The sequence below is a fragment of the Sylvia atricapilla genome, chromosome 28, assembly GCF_009819655.1.
Source record: "Sylvia atricapilla isolate bSylAtr1 chromosome 28, bSylAtr1.pri, whole genome shotgun sequence".
Lineage (NCBI taxonomy): Eukaryota > Metazoa > Chordata > Aves > Passeriformes > Sylviidae > Sylvia > Sylvia atricapilla.
In genome coordinates, this window is record NC_089167.1 from 829,637 (window position 1) to 851,611 (window position 21,975).

Here is a 21,975-nt window from a genome sequence, read left to right on the forward strand (position 1 = left end):
TTGGGCCGGGTCAGGGCGGAGCCGCTCCGCTGCCCCTTTAAGAGCAGGCGCTCTGACGCCATGACGCACGACGTTCCGCTAAGGAAGCGGAAGCGCTGCGTGCCCAGGCGGAAGTAGGTGGTGTGTGCTAAATACCCGGATGCTGAGACGGCTTCTGATTGGCTGCTGGGAGAGAGGCGGGGCGGTGCTGCGGCGGGTGGGGAAGAACCCGGAAGTGCTGAGGTGAAACGGCGGCTCCGTGCGCCAGGTCAGGGCCGGGCCGGGCCGGGAAGGGCTCTGCGGGATGTGGGGTCCCGGCCTCTGGTCTCTGAGCATCGGGGGCGGCTTGAGGCACCAGGACCGCGGTGTTGGGGCGTCCCGACCTCTCCTGAGAGACCCCGCCAGGAGGGCTCCGGTTAGGGCCGGGGGAGCCGGAGGGTCTCGTGTGGAGGTGCGGTTAGGGGACTCTGGGATCTTCCCTTGGAGAACACACGCTCCGGAGTGTTCCGGCTGCGGGATATTCATTTGAGGAAGGAGAATCCCATCGTGAGGGGCGGGTCTGGCTGTGGGAACCCCGCTTTGGGAAGGGGGATCTACTCAGGGTTAGGAGATGTTTCCCGACAGGGCCGGGATCCGGTCAGGCGGCTCTGACTGTGCCTCCTTTCCCCTTAGACCGGGGCATTCGTCCTGGGGCTCCCCTTGCCCATTGTGGGGGGCTTTGGTTAGGAGAGTCCTTTCCTCCTTTTACAGGAGAGGATCTGGGGGGGCTGTTTGGGGACACAGTCAGTGCGGGGGGTCTTCCCTGCTGGCCCTTTTAGGACTCTTGCAGAGGGCTCTGATTTTGTGGAGGGGTCACTCTCTGACCTGGTGAGCTGGGGAGGGTCTGGGGTTTTCTGGAGTTTGGGGGTGCAGCTTGGGGGGAGTGGTTTGGGCACTTTTTTGGAGGGGTGCTCTGGGGTTTCGAGTGGGGTTCCAGGGTGTGGGTGGCTCTGTTCTCCCAGGGAGGGGAAAAAAAAGGTCTGTGAGACTTGGCAGGGATTTATTTGAGGAAGAGACTCAGAGCTCTGGGTTGGGAGAGAAGCTGGGGCTGTCACATCCCGAAGGGGTTTGGCACAAGACAAAATCCCCCGGGACGAGAGGCCCCTGCAGGGTGTGGGCAGAACAACTGCTGTATTTTTTGTTTTGTTTTATTTTCAATTTGGAAATGAAACTCGAGGATATTTTTAGTGAGGAGGTAATATAAAAGTGGGTTTTTATTGGGAGGCTTTCAGGGGCAGTTATGGAAAGGTGTCCACAGAAGCCCAGCCCCAGGGGGGTGAGGACATTTTTACATGTGTTAGGAAATTGGTGAGATTTGGCTCAGGGTGGCTTTCCCAGGGGAAAAAAACCTGCTTTTGGTGGAGGAGGAGGAGCCTTGTGGAGAATTTCTGGGCTGAAATTCCCACATGGATCAGGTCGTGGTGCATTCCTGAGGTGATGGGAGTGCCTCCCACAGCACAGGCAGAGAGGGGTTTGGGATGGAGCCTGTAGGGTCAGGATGGGGCTGGGGGGATCCTGTAGGGTCAGGATGGGTCTGAGGGGATCCTTTTGGGATCTTGGGATGGAGCCTGTAGGGTCAGGAGGGTTTAGTTGAGGTGCTGTTAGGCCATGGGTTGGACTCAACGATCTTGAAGGTCTTTTCCAGCCTGGTGAGGCTGTGATTGAGGCTGTGATTGAGGCTGTGATTTCTCTGGTCTCTGGGATTCCTGTGGTGATTCCTGTGGTGATTCCTGTGGTGATTCCTGTGGTGATTCCTGTGGTGATTCCTGTGGTGATTCCTGTGGTGATTCCTGTGGTGATTCCTGTGGTGATTCCTGTGGTGATTCCTGTGGTGATTCCTGTGGTGATTCCTGTGGTGATTCCTGTGGTGATTCCTGTGGTGATTCCTGTGGTGATTCCTGTGGTGATTCCTGTGGTGATTCCTGTGGTGATTCCTGTGGTGATTCCTGTGGTGATTCCTGTGGTGATTCCTGTGGTGATTCCTGTGGTGATTCCTGTGATGACTCCTGTGATTCCTTCTATGACCATTCCCACCACCCCACGGTCCCTTTCCTGACGGGCTGTGACACTCCCTGTCCCCTCAGGACGCCTGCAGCCCATGTGTGTGACCATGCCCGGCCCCGGTGGCCCCGCTGGCCCCGGGCTGCCCCCCGAGGAGCGCGTGCGGCGGCTGATCCAGGCCGGGAGCAGTGTGGAGGTCAGTGAGGACGTTCCCCCGCGCCGGTATTTCCGCTCGGGCGTGGAGATGCTGCGCATGGCCACCGTCTACTGCGAGGAGGGCAACCTGGAGCACGCCTTCATCCTCTACAACAAGTACATCACGTAAGGGCCGCGGGTTTGGGGGGGTTTGGGGGGGTTTGGGGGGTTTTGGGGCTCGGGGACGGGGTGTCCAGAGTGTCCCCAGGTGCTGCAGAGGTCTTGGGGAGGTGGGAGACCTCCACTAGTGTCTGGGCTCTGCTCAGAGCTCTCTGCTCCTGAGCTGGTGGGAATGGCCGGGGAAAGGGGAGGCACAGATACAGCTCAGACTGTCCAGATGTAGGAAAGGTGAGGCACAGATACAGCTCAGACTGTCCAGATGTGGGAAGGGTGAAGCACAAATGCAGCTCAGACTGTCCAGATGTGGGAAAGGTGAGGCACAAAGGCACAGGTGTAGCTCAGACCGACCAGGTGTAGGAAAGGTGAGGCACAAATGCAGCTCAGACTATCCAGATGTGGGAAAGGTGATGTACAAATGCAGCTCAGACTATCCAGATGTGGGAAAGGTGATGTACAAATGCAGCTCAGACTATCCAGATGTGGGAAAGGTGAGGCACAAATGCAGCTCAGACCATCCAGATGGGGGAAAGGTGAGGCACAAAGGCACAGAAGCAGCTCAGACTGTCCAGATGTAGGAAAGGTGAGGCACAAAGGCACAGAAGCAGCTCAGACTGTCCAGATGTAGGAAAGGTGAGGCACAAAGACACAGATACAGCTAGCTTGTGAAAGTTTCCAGCATCCATAATCCCAGAAAAGTTTGGCTTGGAGATCATCCAGTCCAACCCCCTGCCCAGGCAGGGTCACCTGGAGCAGGTGACACAGGGACACACCCAGATGAGTTTGGAATGACTCCAGCTGTTCCAGGGCTCTGCCACCCTCCATGGAGAGAATTCCTTCCTCCATGTTGAGGTTGAACTTTCTGTGGTTTAGTTAATGGCCCTCACTCCTCATTCTGTCCCTGGGCACCGAAGGAAAGAGTCTGGCAGCATCCTCTGCCACCCCTTTGGGGTACTGGTGTCATGGGGAGGAAATTCCCTTGGGAACCAGGCTGATCTGGGATCACTCTGTCCCTCTGCAGACTCCTGTCAGCAGCTGAGAGGTTTTATCAAGCTGTAGGTCAAAGTTTGCAGGTTTTTCATCAGCTCAGTTGGCCTCAGTTTTTCTCTAGGTTGGCTGTGACATCCATGGGCTGGGCAGGGATGGGTGGTGAGGGATTTTTTTATTCAGTGTCTGCCTGGAAGGATCTGGGTTGTGGTGTCTCCACTAATCCACCTTCAGAGGAAGAAGCCTGTTTTACTCTGAGGTTACTACAGCCTTGCACAGCGAGGAGTTCCTCCTTTGAGACACATCTGTGGGTGTTTAAAGGGATGAGAACTCTGACCTCAGTGGAGCACACTGTCCTGTTCCTGTGGGGTTTTATTTCCCTAAATCTGTCCCTCCTGTGCCCCTGGTGCGTGCTCTGTGCTGTGCCCACTCTCCCCAAAAACCAGGATTGGCATCTCTGGGCGTTTTCCCTCCGTGCCCCCTGTGTGCAGGGTGGCTGCCCCTTAAACCCAACACATTTTTCTCTGATTAGCTTTCCTCCCCGCCTCACACTTGCTGAGCTTTTATGGGCATGGTGGCGAGGGCCTGGGAGGCTGCACGGGGAGCTGGGAAGTGTAAAACCTTTGGGAAAGGTTCCAGGCCTCTTACGCAGCCCCTGGGCTGAAGGAGAAACTTTTTTTAACTAAACAAATGGAGCGGAGGCTGTTTCATTGTAGCAGCCAGAGGTGCTGGGTTGTGTTCCCAGCGGCTTTGGGATGATTCTCCCGGCATTTCCAGCTGCTGGGCTGAGGGAAAACCTTCCCCCTGCTGGGATTCCTCCAGTGCTGACCGGTGTGAGCTCCTGCCCAGGATTGCCCAAAGGCAGGAGCTTCATTCCACCCTCATTTCTTCCAGTGAGGATGGGAAGCTGGGGCTCGAGCAATAGGTTTGGTGTTTCCTAGATGTGCTCCTGCAGAGAGCATTGGCAGGTCGCTGGAGCCTCTCATGGGTTTGCTCTGCTCCCCTTTTCCCAGGAATGGGGCCAGGCTGGGGGTGTTCAGCCTGGAGACCTGCCTAAAGAGGAGTTATAAAAAGGAGGAAGAGGGATTTTTTACACTGGCAAAGAGTGCCCAAGGAGGGGATGGTTTTAAACCGACAGAGGGCAGGGATGGATGGAATATTGGGAAGGAATTCTTCCCTGTGAGGGTGGGGAAGGGCTGGGATGGAATTTCCAGAGGAGCTGTGGATGCCCCTGGATCCCTGGAAGTGCCCAAAGCCAGGCTGGATCACCCTGGGACAGTGGAAAATGTCCCTGCCCATGGCTGGGGTGGGATGAGCTTTGACATCCCTTCCCATCCCAGCATTCCATGATTCTGTAACTACCTCCAGGATTTTTAACACGTGTCTTGTCACCTTGCAAGTCTCTCCTTGCCTCGATCCAAATGGGTGTTTTCCCTGAATCACCAGCAGGAACACTCGGGTTATTTTGGTAAAACCAAATAAGAAAGAAAGAAAAAAAAAAAAAAAACAAACAAAAAAAAGCAACGAGACACAATTTTCTGTAATGTTGAGGCTCCTCAGTTGGCTTGGATCAGCTCCAGGGACTCGTGGGGGCATCACAAGGGCCTCAAGAGCCACTAGCTTGGCCTGGGCACCAGAGCTGGGCTTAAAAATAGTCCTGGCTGTGGCTGCTCAGTGCCAAACAGCTGCTGCTCCACCGGGCTCAGGAGCAGGCAGGGGTTTAAACCAGCTCAAAACTCGTGGCATTGGGAGGTTTTGGTCTTGCCAGGCATCAGCAGGGCTGTCCATAGGAAACATGAGCTGTTCCAGCCCTTTTTCTGCCCCTGCTCCTGCCCTGGAGTTTTCCTCTGGCTGCCTGAGCCCTCCTCTCATCCTCCTGCCCACTTTTTTTTTTTCCCCCTGCTTCCTGGCTTGTGGAAATCCAGCTGTCTCTGCTGGTTTTTCCATCCTGCCCAGGCCAGCATCTGCTCTTAATCTTTCCTAATTAATCCCTTCCATCTGAATCTAGGAGAGCTGCTGGCAGCACCCGGGGCCTTGTTGTGTCTCCTCGGCACAGTGACCTACTTCACACCCCCAGCTGGGAGCAGGGACCTCGCTGGGATTTGGGATTTGGGATTTGGGAGGGAGCCACGGCCCCTGCAGGGCTCCAGGCTGTGCCCTGGCTCTGCTGATGCTGCAGCCTCCCCAGGAGCATTCAGAGGGACAAAAAAAATCCTTCCTGGTCCCTGAGGGGCTTGGAGCAGCTGGGTTTGTGTACTGCACACACAAACACACACACACACACACGGAGGTTTCTCAGAGTTTCTCTGAGTTTTCCCAGCTTGCCTTTGCTGGCTTGGTTTGTCCTGTGGTTTGGTCTGTTCCCTCATTCCCTGCTCTCCAAAGGAACATCCTCCTGTGGGTGCTGAAGAAGGGAGGGAAGGGGTTTGGGGTTATCCCCAAAGCTTTGTGGGTGCCCAGAGCCAGCAAAGCTCCACTTGCAGGAGGGGAGGGCCTGGCTGAGCTCACCCTGAGCACTCTGTCAGCGCTGGGACTTGGTCACAGATGAACTCAAGATGTCTCAAGCCTGGAGAGCCTCAAGAGAGCTGAGCCAGAGCGAACTGCCCCTTGTTTGGGAGATTTTCTCCTTGTTTTAGTGCTGTAGAACTCCGTGGAAGGATCTCACCGTGGCCTTCCAGCACTTAAAGGAGGCTTCTCAAAAACAGAAGAGGGACTTTTTTTACCTGGGCAGTAACAGGATAAGGGGGAATTTAATTTGGATGTTAGAAAGAAATCCTTCCCTGGGAGCGTGGGCAGGCCCTGGCACAGGGGGCCCAGAGCAGCTGTGGCTGTCCCTGGATCCCTGGAAGTGTCCCAGGCCAGGCTGGCCGGGGCTGGCACAGCCTGGGATGGTGAAAGCTGAGTGGGATGATGCTGAGCTCTGTCCTGATTTCCCTCCCCAAAGCCAGCACGGAATTCTCCCTCCTGCCTGGAACCCCTGGGGTGCTCAGGCTGCAGAGCCCAAAGGCTCCTAGTGCAGCACCTGGGGCTCTTGGGAACTTGCTTTTGGCTCACCTGCCAGTTTTCCCTGGCTGAGATCTGAGCTGATTTCCCCTCCTGCACAAAGTCTCTGTGCTGAAGGACGAGGAGCTCTGAGTCAGCCGAGTCCTTGAGCTTGGCTGGAGTCCTAGGGTGCTCTCAGGTGTGGGCAGCTGCCTGAGCACCTTCCTGTGCCCTTGGTGCTTTACAACAGGTTATTGATGGTTCCCTTCAAAACAAATGTGTTCATCCCTGAGGATCACCTCCAGAGGCCAGGTGGAATGAAAACCCCTGTGAGACGTTCCCTTGGGACTGAGTGAGAGCTGAGTGCTGTGCCGAGCTCCAGGGGCTGTTATGGGATGGAGAGATCCTACAGACAGACAGACTGCCCTGAGAGGGAGCACAGGGACCCCCCAAAAACACCCCTGACTGTCCTGATTCCTTCTGCCCCGTTTTTCCAGGCTCTTCATCGAGAAGCTGCCGCAGCACCGCGATTACAAAAGCGCCGTCATCCCTGAGAAAAGGGAGACAGTCAAAGTGAGTGGGGACAGCAGAGTGGGAATGGGGTCAGTGTCATCGGCCTTCCCTGGCCCTGGGATGAGTGACCCACACAAATGCTGAGAAGCTTTGGCTTGGCCAGGGCAGTTCTGACTCCTTGGGAGTTCAGTTCTGGGCTCCTCACTCCAGGAAATCCACTGGAGCGGGGCTGGAGCGTGTCCAGAGGTGGGAATGGAGCTGGGGAAGGGCCTGGAGTGGCTCAGGGAGCTGAGAAAGGGGCTCAGGGGGGATCTTGTGGCTCTGCACAACTCCCTGACAGGAGGGGACAGCTGAGGGTGTCAGGCTGTGCTCCCAGGGAACAGGGACAGGATAAGGGGAAACAGCCTCACGTTTCACCAGGGGAGGCTTTAGTTGGATATTGGAAAACTTTCTTCCCTAAAAGCATTGTCCAATCCTGGCACGGGCTTCCTCCACCTCTGGAAGTGTTTCAAAACACCTGGGCACATGGGTTAGTGGTGGACATGGCAGCACTGGGGGAATGATTGCACTCTGTGATCTTGGAGGTGTTTTCCAACCTAAACAATTCCACAGCTCTCAGAGTTACAGTCTGAGGGGTTCTTACCCCATTGCACTTGCACTGCACTGGCTGTGGTGCCCAGTTTACCTCCTGTCGAGCACTGGGCTGTCCTTTCTTCCCAGTTCAACTCCCTGCTGTTTAAAGACCATGTGTGGTGGCTGGATGTCCAAAGCTGTGGCTTTCCAGGGAATCCTTGGAGATCCCTCACAGCCACAAGGAGCTGGAGCTCCTCTGCTGGCTGCTGACCAGAAGAGGGAAGAACAGCCCTGCCCGAGCTCTCACTCAGTGATTTTGGTGGTGGTTTTTGGACTCTTTGAGCTGCTCAGGTTTCGTTTTCCTTGCCTCAGGGGCAGCCCCACGCTGATGCTGTGTTTTCTTTCCCCCAGAAACTGAAGGAAGTAGCCTTTCCCCGAGCTGAAGAGCTCAAGGAGGAGCTGCTAAAGAGGTACGCCAAGGACTATGCTAAGTACAAGGAGCAGGAGGTGAGTGACAGGAGACTGGAGGCCTGTGCTCCCCAGGATCCCCTCCACCTCGCAGGCTTTAGAAGCTCCAGGGGCTCCCCTGGGTGCTCGGGAGTGTCCAGTCTGGGTGTCCCCAACCTTTTCCTGTCCCCTGCTGTCACCGAGGGTGACCCTGTCAGAGGTGTGTGTCCCTGGCTCCTCTCCCCGTGCAGTCCCAAGCCAGCCTGAGCTGGGGCTGTTGGCTGGGTTGGTTCTCTCTGTCCCAGCACCACATCCAGGTCTCAGGGTGCAGAAACTCACCGTGGGCAAGGCTCTGGGGTTGTGTGGGCAAAGCAGACACCTGGGGCACCTCTGCAGGCAGTTTTGCTCTGGATGAGTGTGACTTTAGAGACAGAAGAGAGGGAAACCAACCCGGGATTGTAATTCCATGGAAGAGGGAGGGTAAAGCTGTGGTTTTCCTGCCCTTGCTCCGGCTGGCTCTGGATCTGTGCCCTGCAGGCTGAAGTTTCCTTGCAGAAAATGCTCTTTTGCTGGTGGTGGCCTTTTGCAGACCCTTTGGGAATAACCTGGGGGTCTGTAGAGGTTTCTGCCCCGGGCTGGTGTCCCCCTCTCTGCTCCTGTCCTTGCAGCAGGAGGAAGAGGAGTGATTTGCACACACTTTGGCTTTGCAGCAGCAGCTGGAGGAGGAGAAGACCCGGGTAGCCCTGATGAAGCAGCAGCAGGCAGAGCAGGAGCAGTTCCATGCCTTTGAGGAGATGATCCGGCGGCAGGAGCTGGAGAAGGAACGCCTGAGGATAGTGCAGGAATTTGGAAAGCCAGAGCCAGAGTCTGTGGATGGACCCCTCATTCCTGGCGTGGAAAAGCCCCCAACAGCTTTAATCCCAAAGGGTCCAGTCTCTCCAGTTCAGCCGGCGAGTCCATCAGCGGGGACTGTCCCATCCAAACCTCCTGTGGTGGACAGATCTTTGAAGCCCAGTGCTTTGGGGAGCACAGAGAACAGTTAGTACCTCTTGGAGCATCCCTTCTCCCCTGCTGGGGCTGAGCCAAACACGGCCAGTTCCTCTGGGAGCCTCTTGGAATTAACCTGACCGTGGCTCAGTGCCTCCTGGGGGTTTGCCCTCCTGGGTGTTTGTGCAGTGAATGCTCACAGGGAATGTGCCCTCCCTGCTTTTCCAGCCCAGTCTCTTTGCTGTTCCATGGTCTGCAGCCTGTTTGCCTTCCCTTGATCCAAATACTTGCTGGGGATTGGTGTTTAGCTCCTGGCCGGGCTGATTTAATCCAAATTCCACTAAAAATGGTTCCGAAATATTATTTCACCCCTGTCCAATGGCTGAGTCTTGCCTGGTGACATGTCCTACTTTAAATAACGTTTCCTGAGGGTCTGTGGTTTCATTTTCGCTAACAAAACACTCCTTTTGACCCCGTGCTAGAGGATCCTCCCCCTCTCCATCTCCCTTTTCCCTGCTGTGAGAGAGGTGGTGCCCATCCTTTACCAATGTCACAGTGACACATTTTCCCAAACCCGCCGCTGGAAAGGGACTTTTATCTTCCCAGGTGGATTTTTTCCGTGTCACCCCTTCAGATCCCGCCCTGAGGGAGCATTTCTCCAGCACTCCTGACCCTGTGCTCCCTGTGCTCCCCACAGCTGCAGGTGTGGATGTCCTTCGGCAGGTGATTGTCCCCAGGGAGCTGTGCCACAAGTTCCTGCAGCTGGCTGACGCCAACACGGTGCGGGGCGTGGAGACCTGCGGGATCCTCTGCGGGAAGCTGGTGAGGAAACAGCCCCAGTGGAGAGCCCCAAAGTGGCCCGGGGGCTGTTTGTCACAGTGCTAAAGCTTTGGGAGTGGCTCAAGGACCCGGGTTTTTGTCCTGGAGTTGTTCAGCGCGGTGTCAGGCGTCCATGTGTTAGGGATGATGTGCCTCTCCTCGTTTTTGTCACATGAGTCCCCATTCAGCCTCTTCTCTCCCACTGGTGACGTTCCCGGTGGCAGGCAGCTCCAGGCTCTTGTCCTTTGGGTGTCCCAGCTGGTGGCCTTCACTCAGCCAAAGGCTGACAGGACTCTGTTCTCCCCCAGGCTTTGCGTGCCCAGGTTTTGTTGGCAGCTCCAGCCCATCTGCCCCGAGTTTGCTTTGAAATGAAGTTGTTTGATGTAGCAACTTCCTGCAGTCCAGCTGCTTCCAGACACTGGGGATGGTTTAGGGATGAGGCACTCTCCCTTTAGGGTGGAGAGCTCGGTTTGGGGGGTGTCCAGGACTTCTCTGAGCCCCCGTGGGTGCTCTGCACAGCGGGGAGAATGAAACGGGAAGAAAATCCTGCAACTCATTTGTCAGTAATTCGGAGCTGCACCTGCAGATGGGTGGTAGATGCATCCACGGGCTTGTTCCAAGGCTTAGGAGATTCCCTCGTGTCTGGTGGGGGTTATTACAGCCTCCTGTGCTGCCACTGCCTTGCAGATGAGGAACGAGTTCACCATCACCCACGTCATCGTCCCCAAGCAGCTGGGAGGCCCCGATTCCTGCACCACGGAGAACGAGGAGGAGCTCTTCATCATCCAGGACCAGCATGGCCTCGTCACCCTGGGCTGGATCCACGTGAGTCTCCTGCCCCTGGCCCCAGAGGAAGGCCTGGTGGAGGGAGGAGTAACTGGAGGAGATGGCAGGAAATGGCCAGCAGCCTCTGCTCAGGTTTCTCTCTCTGGTACAGTCTTGTTCAACCCCTCTGTTGGGAGAAATCCAGGTCTGGTTAACGTTTGGGTCCCTTCCTAAAGCATCCAAGCCCTTTGAAAGGGAGGGAGGAAAGGTTTAGATGAGATATTGGGAAGAAACTCTTCCCTGCAAGGGTGGGGAGGCCCTGGCACAGGGTGCCCAGAGAAGCTTGTGCCCAAGGCCAGGTTGGACAGGGCTTGGAGCAGCCTGGGACAGTGGAAGGTGTCCCTGCGAAGGCAGGAGTGGCACTGGGTGAGCTTTGAGTCCTTTCCAACCCATCCTGGGATTGAGATCCCTCCCAGCCCATCCTGGGATTGAGATCCCTCCCAGCCCATCCTGGGATTGAGATCCCTCCCAACCCATCCTGGGATTCTCTGGAAGTGAGATCTTGGACATGAAGCTCACGTTTCCTCCAGCTAGAAGCTGGCTGTGGTGGCTCTGTGGGGGCAGCCCAAGCTCCTCTCCTGGAGGGACACACCTCCTGTGCTGTGTCCCTGTGCTGCTGTGCCATGAGCTGTGCCAGCTGCAGGCTCCTCCCTGGCTGCTCCCTGTCCCCACGGAGCCTTTGGCAGCTGGATCCCTGCCAAGCAAAGCTGAGTAATCTCTCGAAAGCAGCAGCTGCCTGAGGGCTTGGGCAAGGAAATGCTGCAGCCCTGCCACTTTTGGGGACCCTCTGGGATTGCTTTGGCCCTCCTGCTGGTCTTGGCAAAAAGAAAAAAAAAATTAAAAAAATACAAAACAACCAAGCAGCAAAAGGAGCAAGAGCAATCAGCAGGGGTTGAGGCGAGGTGGTGCCTGTCAGGGGTTGTACAGCCCTCCATGGAATGTGATATCCTCCGTGGAATGTGATCCCCTCGAGTGCTGTGGCACCACGGGGTGTGCTGAGCCCCGGGAGCTGCACTTGGGAAATGTGTGAAGTGCCCTGCGAGGACCTTGTTGTGGCTTCAGGGTGTGATTTTTCACGGCAGAGCTCCTTTTGTAGGTTACTCCAAATGGAAAAGAGGAGCACACATTTTAGGACACAAAAAGGGGCTGGAAGGGACTTAGGACAAGAGCAGGGAGTGGGATAGGACAAGGGGCATTGGCTTCCCACTGCCAGAGGCAGGGTTAGATGGGGTTTTGGGATGGAATTCTACCCTGTGAGGGTGGAGAGGGGCTGGGATGGAATTCCAGCTTTCCCCTGGATCCCTGGAAGTGCCCAAGGCCAGGATGGATGGGACAATCAGAGATGTCCCTACCCATGGCTGGGGTGGCCCTGGATGGGGCTTTGAGATCCCTCCAACCCAAACCATCCCACAATTCCACGAATTACACCCCAGATGTGTGCCCTGCAGGGAGCTGTGTGTCTGCCCTGCCACAAGATTCCTTTGGCAGCCCCAATCCCTTTGGGAGGGTTTTCCCAGGCTGCTGTAACCGCTGTCCCCGTGTCCCTGTTGCAGACCCACCCCACCCAGACTGCCTTCCTGTCCAGCGTGGACCTGCACACCCACTGCTCCTACCAGATGATGCTGCCAGAGTCCATCGCCATCGTGTGCTCTCCGAAGTACCAGGAGTGAGTGGGGACTGCAGGAGGGAGTGGGGATATCCAGGAGGGAGTGGGGATATCCAGGAGGGAGTGGGGATATCCAGGAGGGAGTGGGGATATCCAGGAGGGAGTGGGGATATCCAGGAGGGGGTGGGGATATCCACGAGGGAGTGGGGATATCCAGGAGTGAGTGTGGACTCCAGGAGTGAGTGTGGACTCCAGGAGTGAGTGTGGACTCCAGGAGTGAGTGTGGACTCCAGGAGTGAGTGTGGATTCCAGGAGTGGGGATTGCAGGAGAGTGGGCTGGGGAGGCTTTTCCCACTGCCTGGCCTGTCAGCCACCCCCTTCCTCTCTCAGATTCCTGGCCTGGGGGTGGAATGTCACACGTGGGAGTGGACAGTGGGAGTGGACAGCTCAGTGAGCGGGTTCCAGGGGCTGTGGGGTTGCCCACCCCTGAGGGGAGGTTCAGAGCTGGGGAGAGCATTTTCCCTGCAGTTGGGGTGTCCCTTAGCCTCAGTCTCTGCTCCTGCTGGAGATGAGCAGCCCCAAACATGCCCCAGGGGAATGTGGCTGGGCCTGCAGAGGCTCAAACTACAGAGCTGCTGTTCCTCTGCTGCAGGACAGGGTTTTTCAAGCTGACAGAGCACGGCCTGGAGGAGATCTCATCCTGCCGGCAGAAGGGGTTCCACCCACACCCCAAAGACCCCCCTCTCTTCACGGTGAGCGCCCTGGGGGCTGTGGGGAGGGGAGTTGGTGTGTTGGACACTGCTCTTGAATTAAATCCACCCCGAGGTGCTGGGCTGTGACCGGGAGGCTCAGCCTGACAGAGGCTGTTCTCCAGCCCCCAGAGTGGAGGTGCAGGAGCTTCCCAAGATTTTTTCCAGGTGTTGGGAGCGTGATGCAGAGCTCCTGGCTGCAGGAGCAGGGTGAGGCAGCTGCCCAGGACTGTTTGAAGGGGGAATTTGTGTTTTGGGGCTGCCCTGGTCGCTGTGTGGCACTGGGCAGGGCCAGCAGTTGGGGTGATCAAGGAGCTGCACCCAAGGGCTGCTCTGGGACAACCCTGGCTGCTGAGCAGGAGCTGGAGGAGACTCACCTGAGCTGTGGGAGCATCTAAATAACCCCCTGTCCCCTCTTCTGCTCTCTTCCAGACCTGCAATCACGTGTCAATAGTGGAGAGAGACGTGGTGGTGATGGATCTCCGATAAAGCCTCTTGCCTTGTCCCTTCACAGGAACCACCCACCTTCCTTTAGGCCTAGGGAATGGGTTTTCTCCTCCTGTGGCAGATGATTTCTGCCGTGTAGTGTGATCCCTCCCCTCCCTCCCCTGCGGTGGAATCGGATCCCTGCCCTCAGTGGAAACCCCTGGAACCTCAGTGCCTGGGGCTGGCAGGGGCTCCAGCTCTGGGGAGAAGCCAGCTGGGAGCTCAGAGACAGAAGCCAACACTAAAAGCAGTTGTTTGACTCTAATCCACGGCTTGAACGACCTCCTGGGGAAGTTTCCTCGTGACTTGCTGCAACACTGAGGTGTGGAAACCTCTTCAAGTGCTTTTGGGACTTGCCCAGTTTAACCCATGCCCCATTTTGTCCCTTGTTCCGGGCTGCTCGGTCTCAGCACAGCTTCCAGGAGCAGATAAATCTTTCCTACATTTTAAAATCAATCCTTGCTGACCACTCTGACCCCCACACGAGCTCAGTGCTGCTTCCTGGTACTCAGGTGTCTGCCTGGGGAGGGAAGGGGGCCCAACCTCCTTTGGGATCCCTCTTCCAGCATTTCAGGGCTGAAGATCCTGGATGGGGCCCCGCTTTGCATCCCAGCAGTGTTCAGGGGGTGTCTGGGCGCTCCATCCCCTTTCCTGGCTGGGGGATGCTGCCCTGGTGTTCCCAGAGGAGCTCAGTCTCCTGTCGGAGCCGTCGCCACTCCGGGATGGAATTCCAGCAGCTCTGACCGCTTCCATCCCGCTCCCAAGATGGGATTTCCAGCAGCTTTGACCACTTCCACCCTGCCAGCTGCCCGTGCCTCGATGGCCTCTGCACGTCCCAGAGCGGCAGGAAGCCTGTCCCTGCCAAACCCGAGCGCTGTGACGCCGCGGTCGTGCGGGGACCCTCCTCGAGGTGCTTTAGTCGGGTGCCAAGCCAAGATTTTCCTTCCCCCGTGCTCCAGGCCTCGGTGGGGAGGGAAGCAGCAGCATTCCAAGGTGGAGAGCAGCTGTGCCGAGGGCTGCGCATCCCCGCGGCGGGGCGGGATGGTCGGCACATGGCCCGGGGCCGCCTTTCCCACCTGGCATGCAAAATCCTCCCCGTGCTCATGTCGTGTGCTTGTACAGCCAGCGGCACCCCGCGGCTTTCCCTTTGACAGCACACGGATGGCATTATCCGGGCCCTCCTGTGCCACTCGTTGTCTTGGAGCTCTCTCTCTCTCTCTCTGGGTCGGGATCCGTTTCTTTGCCGCGTTTGTGACAGCCCCTGCGTGACAAGTGCTGCTCCCAGCTCTTCCCCAGTCACTTTTGGGAACAGGCTGGCCCCTGGGAGTGGAGGGGCCTTCGGGGCGTCTCTGGGAACTCGTTTTCATCCCTAATTAATTGAAGCCATGCTCGGGAGGAGGGTGCAGTTTCCACACAGGGTTTGTTCATCCCGAAGCTCTCCGCAGCTCCTCACCCCGAGGAAAATCACGGAGTGGAGCGTCACATCCTGCAAAGCAGCAGTTCCTTCAGGTCTGTGGGGAATGTCCCCAGGGATTGATCCCAGCTCCACGTCCCTGCAGGTCTCAGGTGTGAGCTGGCTCCAGAGAGGAGCACGTCACCAATTCTGTGTTTGTCCCAGTGACTGAGAAACCTTTCCAGGGAATTTTCCACGTTCCTTGGAGCAGGGAGTTCCTCAGGTCAGGGCCCAGCTGCCACCTCCATCCCAGCGCTGAGCTCCCAGCTTTTTCATCCCGTTTTTTCACCCCAAGTCCCCGAGTCCTGCCTTGGTGTGTCAATGAATGTCCCACCCTGCCTCTCCCACCCAGCGCCAGATGTGACTGTCACACCTTCACACCACCCAAAATCGGGCTGGGTTTGGGAGGAGCTGAACCCGAGCACAAACTGCACTCGGCAGGAATGATTTATTATTCGCTGTAACAACGTGGGCTGCGTGTTTTGGGGGATGCTCCCGCAGGCAGAGAGCGATGCTTCTCTCCACCTCAGCAAAGGGAACGGACCGAAATGCCTCTTCGCGGGGCTTTGCCCATCCTCAGCGGCATCCCCAGAGGCTGCGGGCGTGAACATTCCCCTCCCGAGGGCGGTGCTCGGGGCTGGGCAGCGCCGGGAGTTTTGAAACGCCGAGCAGGGCTGGTCTGTGCCGTGGGATGCCTGGCGTTCCTGGAGCATCCCGGGCCCGCCGCCGGCTGGATTGGCTGCGGGGGCCAAACCTTGCCTTTTTAGGCTGCGCCCGGGCTCCTGCTGTGCTCCGGCCCCGCCGAGGGCCGGGATGTGCCCGGGATCCCCCCAGGGATGGGGCAGCCCGGAGCTGAGCGGCCCCACCGACAGGGATGAGTCCTGGAGCTGCTGAGGCGGGTCTGGGGGTTTGCTGGGAGCAGCCCAGGCTTCGGGGATGTCTCTGGGCTTTGGGAATGTCCCCAAAGCCCGTGTTGGGATGGGATCCTGCCACCGCCTCCGTGCGAGTGCTGCCACAGCCGTGCTCCCTCCACATGGGGCTCTGCAGCCGCTGCCAACATCAAGCCCCTTTCCCCACTCTGCCGGGGTTGGGGAGTCATTTATTTTAAAGTTTTTTGGTGGTTTTTTGGGGGTTTTTCTCAGCATGTCCTAGATGGCAGCCTTTCCCCTCGGTGACCTCATGTTGGGCAGGGACCCAGCCAGGCTGGGCTCGGAGGTGGCAGCAGGACCCCGGGGCTGCGGGGGGACACCAAGGGCAGGGCCAGGGGACAAACCCAGCCCCTGTGAGCTGTTCCACAGGGAAAGGGAACAGCCTGGCACAGCCATCCCTGGGGGCGCTGGGATTGGCAGTGCTGGGGGACACCACGTCCCCGTCCTGCTCTGGGGGGTGACAGTCCAGGTGGGACAGAGCCATCCCTGGGGCAGTGTTGGGGACACACTGTCCCTGTCCTGCACTGGGGGGTGACAGTCCAGGTGGGACAGAGCCATCCCTGGGGCAGTGTTGGGGACACACTGTCCCTGTCCTGCTCTGGGGGGTGACAGTCCAGGTGGGACAGAGCCATCCCTGGGGCAGTGTTGGGGGCACACTGTCCCTGTCCTGCTCTGGGAGGTGACAGCTCAGAGCCCATTCCCTCCCTCTGAAGTCACGGGGAACACCAGGACCTTTGGGTCCCTTGCTTGTGGTGGCACCCTGCAGCTCCGTGTCCCTGCTCCAGGGTGGGGATGTCCCTGCCCCGGGCACAGCTCGGGGTCAGCCTGGGCTCCCCGTGCCTCAGTTTCCCTCAAGCCCCTCCAGCTCCAGGGGGGGACTCCGGGGCATTTCTGCTGCCTCCCCCAGGTGCTCCGGGACACTCCATGGTGAGGGCCCGTTGTCCTTAAAAAGGCAGCCAGGAGTTTGGGAGCTGCTGGTTTGCCTCTGCCAGGGCCAGGGGCCTCTGCAGCTCTGCTCCCTGTGCCACGGCTCAGCCACAGCCCTGGGGGTGCAGGACGGGCAGGGGGACTTGGGGACGGCACCCACCGTGTCCCATGGGGGGTCTGAGCTCACCCCACCTCCAAAATCCCCCCAGCAGGGATCAGAACTAGGCTCACCCTCAGTGCAGGGATTTGGACCCACAACCCCTGGCCTGGCTCAGGCCGAGGGTTTTTTTTTGGGGCACGAGGGGCTTCGGGATAGCAAAAACCCAAAACTGGGGGCGGAGAGAGAAAAGCACAGGGAGAGGCATCCCAGCAGTGCAGGATGCCAGGGCTGCAGGGGGGAAGCGAGGCCGGGAGGAGGCGACGCACCAGCCCGGAGTGTCTCCAGCATCTCAGCCACGCCACATTCCCACCCTGGCTGCGGGGTGTCCCCACGGCAGAGCCCCAACACCACCTCCACCCAGGCTCCCCAGCAACTGGAACCACTTCCACCTCCTTTTTTTTTTTTTTTTTTTTTTTTTTACCCAGCCCGTCGCTTATAAGGACTTGTGTCTCACTTGTTTATGGGAGCGGAGCGTAAAAGGAACAGACTCACGGCTGGGCCGTTGCCTCCCAAGCATCCCTACCACACATTTTCCTACAATAATTAACCGTGCCGGGTCCTACCACCAGCCCAAGGTCAATTTAATGAAATAAAACACCTTATATGGCCATATGGCCAACACACCATCACTGAGCCTATTTAGGGTCTTTGTTTAGAGAGGATCCGCCTCTGAGGTTCCTCGGGCTCGCTGGTATTTATACCCTCGGCACATCGGGGCTCGGTCCCAGAGGAAAGGAGCTCCCGCCTGTGTGGTGAGTACTGCACTGCCCAGCTCTGCTTCCCTTCTTCCTCCGAGGAGAGCAGGCAGGAAAAAAAAAACCCATCCTGGTGGGGTTTTCAGGGTGCCCCAGCGTTTATGGGGTGCTCCTAGCTCGGTTTGCGTGGCACAGAGGGGATGCCAACCTCGGCACGACCTCGCGGCTGGGGGCCTCGCTGGAGGTGATGAGAGCTGGGCTGAGGGCAAAGCAGGTTGTGCTCTTGCAGAAATCCCTGTGATTTGGGGTTTTTTTTGGTGTTTTTTTTTTTGCTTTTTGGGTTCCTGCAATGTTTTGGCTGTTTCCCTCTGGATTTGGGAGCTCATCCTCTGGCGCAGGGGGCACCGCCTGGGAAGGGCAGTTCTTTTTTTTTTCGCCCTGTTTTTGGGAGTGGATGCGAGGTCAGAGCAGCAAAAGGCTGCTGAGACACAAGTGGAGAAGAGGGCATCACCTGGCACCCCTCTGCCCGCTTTTGGGGGGCACCAGCTGGGCATGGAGCACCGGAGCCCCCAGGGAGCACAGGCAGGAGGCTTTGGCACCAATTTCGGGCAGCGGCTGGAGAAGGATGGAGAAGCAGCAGCAGCGTGGAGCAGCACCCCGGGGAAACAAGCTTCACCCTCTCTCAGCATCACCACACCGGGGTCAGGCCGTCCCTGGAGGGCAGAGCCCACGGAGGATTTTGCAGGGCCGCCCATCCCCGAGGACTCTGACGCTTCTGAGCTCGGCCGCAGCGGCGCGGGACAAACCCCGTCCCCCGGCTGCTCTTTAACACCGCTTTCCCCCCTCACCAGCTTTTCCCCCAGGTCCCCCTGAGCACCAAAGCCCTGCCAGCTCCACCATGTGCGACGAGGAAACCACTGCCCTGGTGTGTGACAATGGCTCCGGCCTCTGCAAGGCCGGCTTCGCCGGCGACGACGCCCCTCGAGCCGTCTTCCCCTCCATCGTGGGGCGGCCCCGGCACCAGGTGGGTACCAGGGGGGGCCAGGGGCAGCCCCCACCCGGCTCTAATCACCAAAACGTGGCTAACGAGGCCTCTGTCACCGGCGTTAGGGTGTCATGGTAGGCATGGGGCAGAAGGACAGCTACGTGGGCGACGAGGCGCAGAGCAAGAGGGGGATCCTCACGCTCAAGTACCCCATCGAGCACGGCATCATCACCAACTGGGATGACATGGAGAAGGTGAGACCCTCCCGGGGCGGGCAGTGGGCGTCAGCCCTGCCTTCAGTTTGGGCTGACCTCCCGGTGCTTTGCCTGCCCTAGATCTGGCACCACTCCTTCTACAACGAGCTGCGTGTGGCCCCCGAGGAGCACCCGACCCTGCTCACCGAGGCGCCCCTCAACCCCAAGGCCAACCGGGAGAAGATGACCCAGGTACGGCACTGCGGGACCCCCGCGGATGGGGCTGGACCCCCCAAACCTGCGGGAAGGACTGGGGGATTTGGGGCTTTTGTGGGGTGGCTGAGTGAGGGGTGCAGTGCAGGATAAGGGCAGAGATCCCAGCGGGAAGCTCCTGTGCCTGATGGCCCCGGAGGTGTCTGGGCAGCTCCTGCAGGGTTTGTCCCACCACGTGTTCCCCACTCTGTGCACGGCCCCGTGTGGATCTGTGTGATGTGCCTCACGTTTCTGTGCCATCCCTTGACCCACGTGTCTCCCAGAGCGGCCAGCTTTCCTCATCCTCCTCTGTGCCCTGCACTGCCCCTCGTGTCCGTGCAACGCCATCATCCACGTGTTTATTCCGTGCCCTGCAACCATCCGTGTGTTTTTCCGTGCAGTGCCCCGGCCCCAGGAGGGCACAGCCCCCAGGGGTTGGGGTGGGGTGTTCTGGAGACCCCCATGCCCACCCCTAACCCCCTGTCCCTGTCCCTGTCCCTGTCCCTGTCCCTTTCCCCCCCCAGATCATGTTTGAAACCTTCAACGTCCCCGCCATGTACGTCGCCATCCAAGCCGTGCTCTCCCTCTACGCCTCCGGCCGCACCACCGGTGAGTAGGGGACAAGGTGACATCGGTGACGGGGACCAAGCCAGCCTGGAGTGTCCCGCCTCACCTCCTCCCCTCTCCCAGGCATTGTCCTGGACTCCGGCGACGGTGTCACCCACAACGTGCCCATCTACGAGGGCTACGCCCTGCCCCACGCCATCATGCGTCTGGACCTGGCCGGCCGCGACCTCACCGACTACCTCATGAAGATCCTCACCGAGAGGGGCTACTCCTTCGTCACCACCGGTAACGGGGCCGGGGAGGCGGCCTGGGGGACGGGGACCTCGCGGTGCCACCCTGGTGCCACCGGCTCGAGCCTCACCCGCCGTGGTGTCCCGCAGCCGAGCGGGAAATCGTGCGTGACATCAAGGAGAAGCTGTGCTACGTGGCCCTGGACTTCGAGAACGAGATGGCCACGGCCGCCTCCTCCTCCTCGCTGGAGAAGAGCTACGAGCTGCCTGATGGACAGGTCATCACCATCGGCAACGAGCGCTTCCGCTGCCCCGAGACCCTGTTCCAGCCCTCCTTCATCGGTGAGCCCTCCCCCAGTGCCCCCAGACCCTGTTCCTGCCTTCCTCCATCAGTGAGCCCTCCCCCAGTGCCCCCAGACCCTGTTCCTGCCTTCCTCCATCAGTGAGCCCACCCCCAGTGCCCCCAGACCCTGTTCCTGCTTTCCTCCATCAGTGAGCCCACCCCCAGTGCCCCCAGACCCTGTTCCTGCCTTCCTCCATCAGTGAGCCCACCCCCAGTGCCCCCAGACCCTGTTCCAGCCCTCCTTCATCGGTGAGCCCACCCCCAGTGCCCCCAGACCCTGTTCCTGCCTTCCTGCATCAGTGAGCCCACCCCCAGTGCCCCCAGACCCTGTTCCTGCCTTCCTCCATCAGTGAGCCCACCCCCAGTGCCCCCAGACCCTGTTCCTGCCTTCCTCCATCAGTGAGCCCTCCCCCAGTGCCCCCAGACCCTGTTCCTGCCTTCCTCCATCAGTGAGCCCACCCCAAACGCTCCCTGGGAGGGGTTGGCCCATCCCCTCCAGTGGGCAGACAAAAAATGGCCCTTTGTGATGGGCCATTTACCAGCTCCCGTGGGTGCCCCATGGAGATGTTTTGGGGCTCCCCCATGGAGATGTTTCGGGGCTCCCCCGAGCCCTTTGCACCATGAATGGTGGGACAGACCCACGGGTGTCCCTGTGGCTCTTTTGGGGAGCCCTGAGGAGGCAGAGGTTGGGCAGGGAGGTGACAGCCCCATCCCACCCCAGGCATGGAGTCCGCTGGGATCCACGAGACGACCTACAACTCCATCATGAAGTGTGACATCGACATCCGCAAGGATCTGTACGCCAACAACGTCCTGTCCGGGGGCACCACCATGTACCCCGGCATCGCCGACCGCATGCAGAAGGAGATCACCGCGCTGGCTCCCAGCACCATGAAGATCAAAGTAGGTCTTGGGTGACCCAACCGTGGCCACCAGCACCCCTAAAATCCCCTCCCGGGTTTTTTGGGGGGCCGATCCCACAGGCCGGTGTCTCCGCAGATCATCGCCCCGCCGGAGAGGAAGTACTCGGTGTGGATCGGCGGCTCCATCCTGGCGTCCCTCTCCACCTTCCAGCAGATGTGGATCAGCAAACCCGAGTACGACGAGGCTGGGCCCTCCATCGTCCACCGAAAATGCTTCTAAGCCCCTTCCCCGCCCCGTGCTCAGGCTGGGGGGTCCCGCTCCTCCTCGGACCCCGCTGCTCCTCCCCGCTGCCCACCGCGCAATAAAAAGCCTTTTCTCCAGGCTCTGCCCCTTTCCTGAGAGTCCTGGGGCTGGCAGGGGCTGGGGGGACTCGGGGGGACTCTGGGGAGAAGGGTGGAGGAGTCCTGACCTCCTCACATTAGTGCCGTGTCCTGCTGGTGGCCTTGACTCTGCCCCGATGCCTCCAGCCCCATGGCAATGCCCTTGACCCCACGTTGGTGACCCCAACCCCACACTTCCCACCCTCAGGGGAAGCCTCCAACCCCATTTCAGTGCCCTTGACCCTGAGCTGGTGACCCCAATCCCAACCCCCTGTTGGGAGACCCTGGTGTGGTTTTGTGTCCCCAACCCCACATCGATGTCCTTGGCCCCCTGCTGAGGACCCCAATGTGGTTTTGGTGACCCCAATGTGGGTTTGGTGACCCCAATGTGGGTTTGGTGACCCAAACCCCACGTCGATGTCCTTGGCCCCATGCTGGGGACCCCAATGTGTTTTTGGTGACCCCAATGTCAGTTTGGTGACCCCAGTGTGGGTTTAGTGACCCTGGTGTGGTTTTGGTGTCCCCAACCCCATATCGATGTCCTTGGCCCCCTGCTGAGGACCCCAATGTGGGTTTGGGGACCCCAATGTGGGTTTGCTGACCCCAGTGTGGGTTTGGTGACCCCGATGTGGGTCTGGTGACCCAAACCCCACTTTGACGCCCTTGTTTGTGTCCCCGACCCCCCTTTTTG

General features: G+C 58.8%; 2 protein-coding genes across 4 annotated transcripts; both read left to right on the forward strand.

Annotated features, from left to right (window-relative positions):
* Positions 1–30: 30 nt before the first annotated feature.
* On the forward strand, positions 31–13,761 carry STAMBP (STAM binding protein). 3 transcript variants are annotated; one of them, XM_066337132.1, is made up of 11 exons: positions 31–222; positions 400–422; positions 2,103–2,340; positions 6,798–6,873; positions 7,798–7,893; positions 8,544–8,871; positions 9,518–9,642; positions 10,327–10,464; positions 12,018–12,130; positions 12,723–12,822; positions 13,252–13,761. In XM_066337132.1, the coding sequence occupies exons 1-11, from the start codon at positions 140–142 to the stop codon at positions 13,306–13,308; spliced, it is 1,377 nt and encodes a 458-aa protein (XP_066193229.1). In that variant the 5' UTR covers positions 31–139; the 3' UTR covers positions 13,309–13,761. The 3 variants fall into 3 exon arrangements, with proteins under 3 accessions (XP_066193229.1, XP_066193226.1, XP_066193228.1); XM_066337129.1 differs by lacking the exons at positions 31–222; positions 400–422 and having other exon boundaries at positions 2,093–2,340; XM_066337131.1 differs by lacking the exons at positions 31–222; positions 400–422 and having other exon boundaries at positions 2,093–2,340; positions 8,547–8,871.
* Positions 13,762–18,320: 4,559 nt separating this feature from the next.
* Positions 18,321–21,284, forward strand: ACTG2 (actin gamma 2, smooth muscle). The gene is made up of 8 exons (XM_066337133.1): positions 18,321–18,493; positions 18,580–18,708; positions 18,790–18,900; positions 19,425–19,509; positions 19,591–19,752; positions 19,848–20,039; positions 20,762–20,943; positions 21,040–21,284. The coding sequence occupies exons 1-8, from the start codon at positions 18,368–18,370 to the stop codon at positions 21,181–21,183; spliced, it is 1,131 nt and encodes a 376-aa protein (XP_066193230.1). The 5' UTR covers positions 18,321–18,367; the 3' UTR covers positions 21,184–21,284.
* Positions 21,285–21,975: the final 691 nt, after the last annotated feature.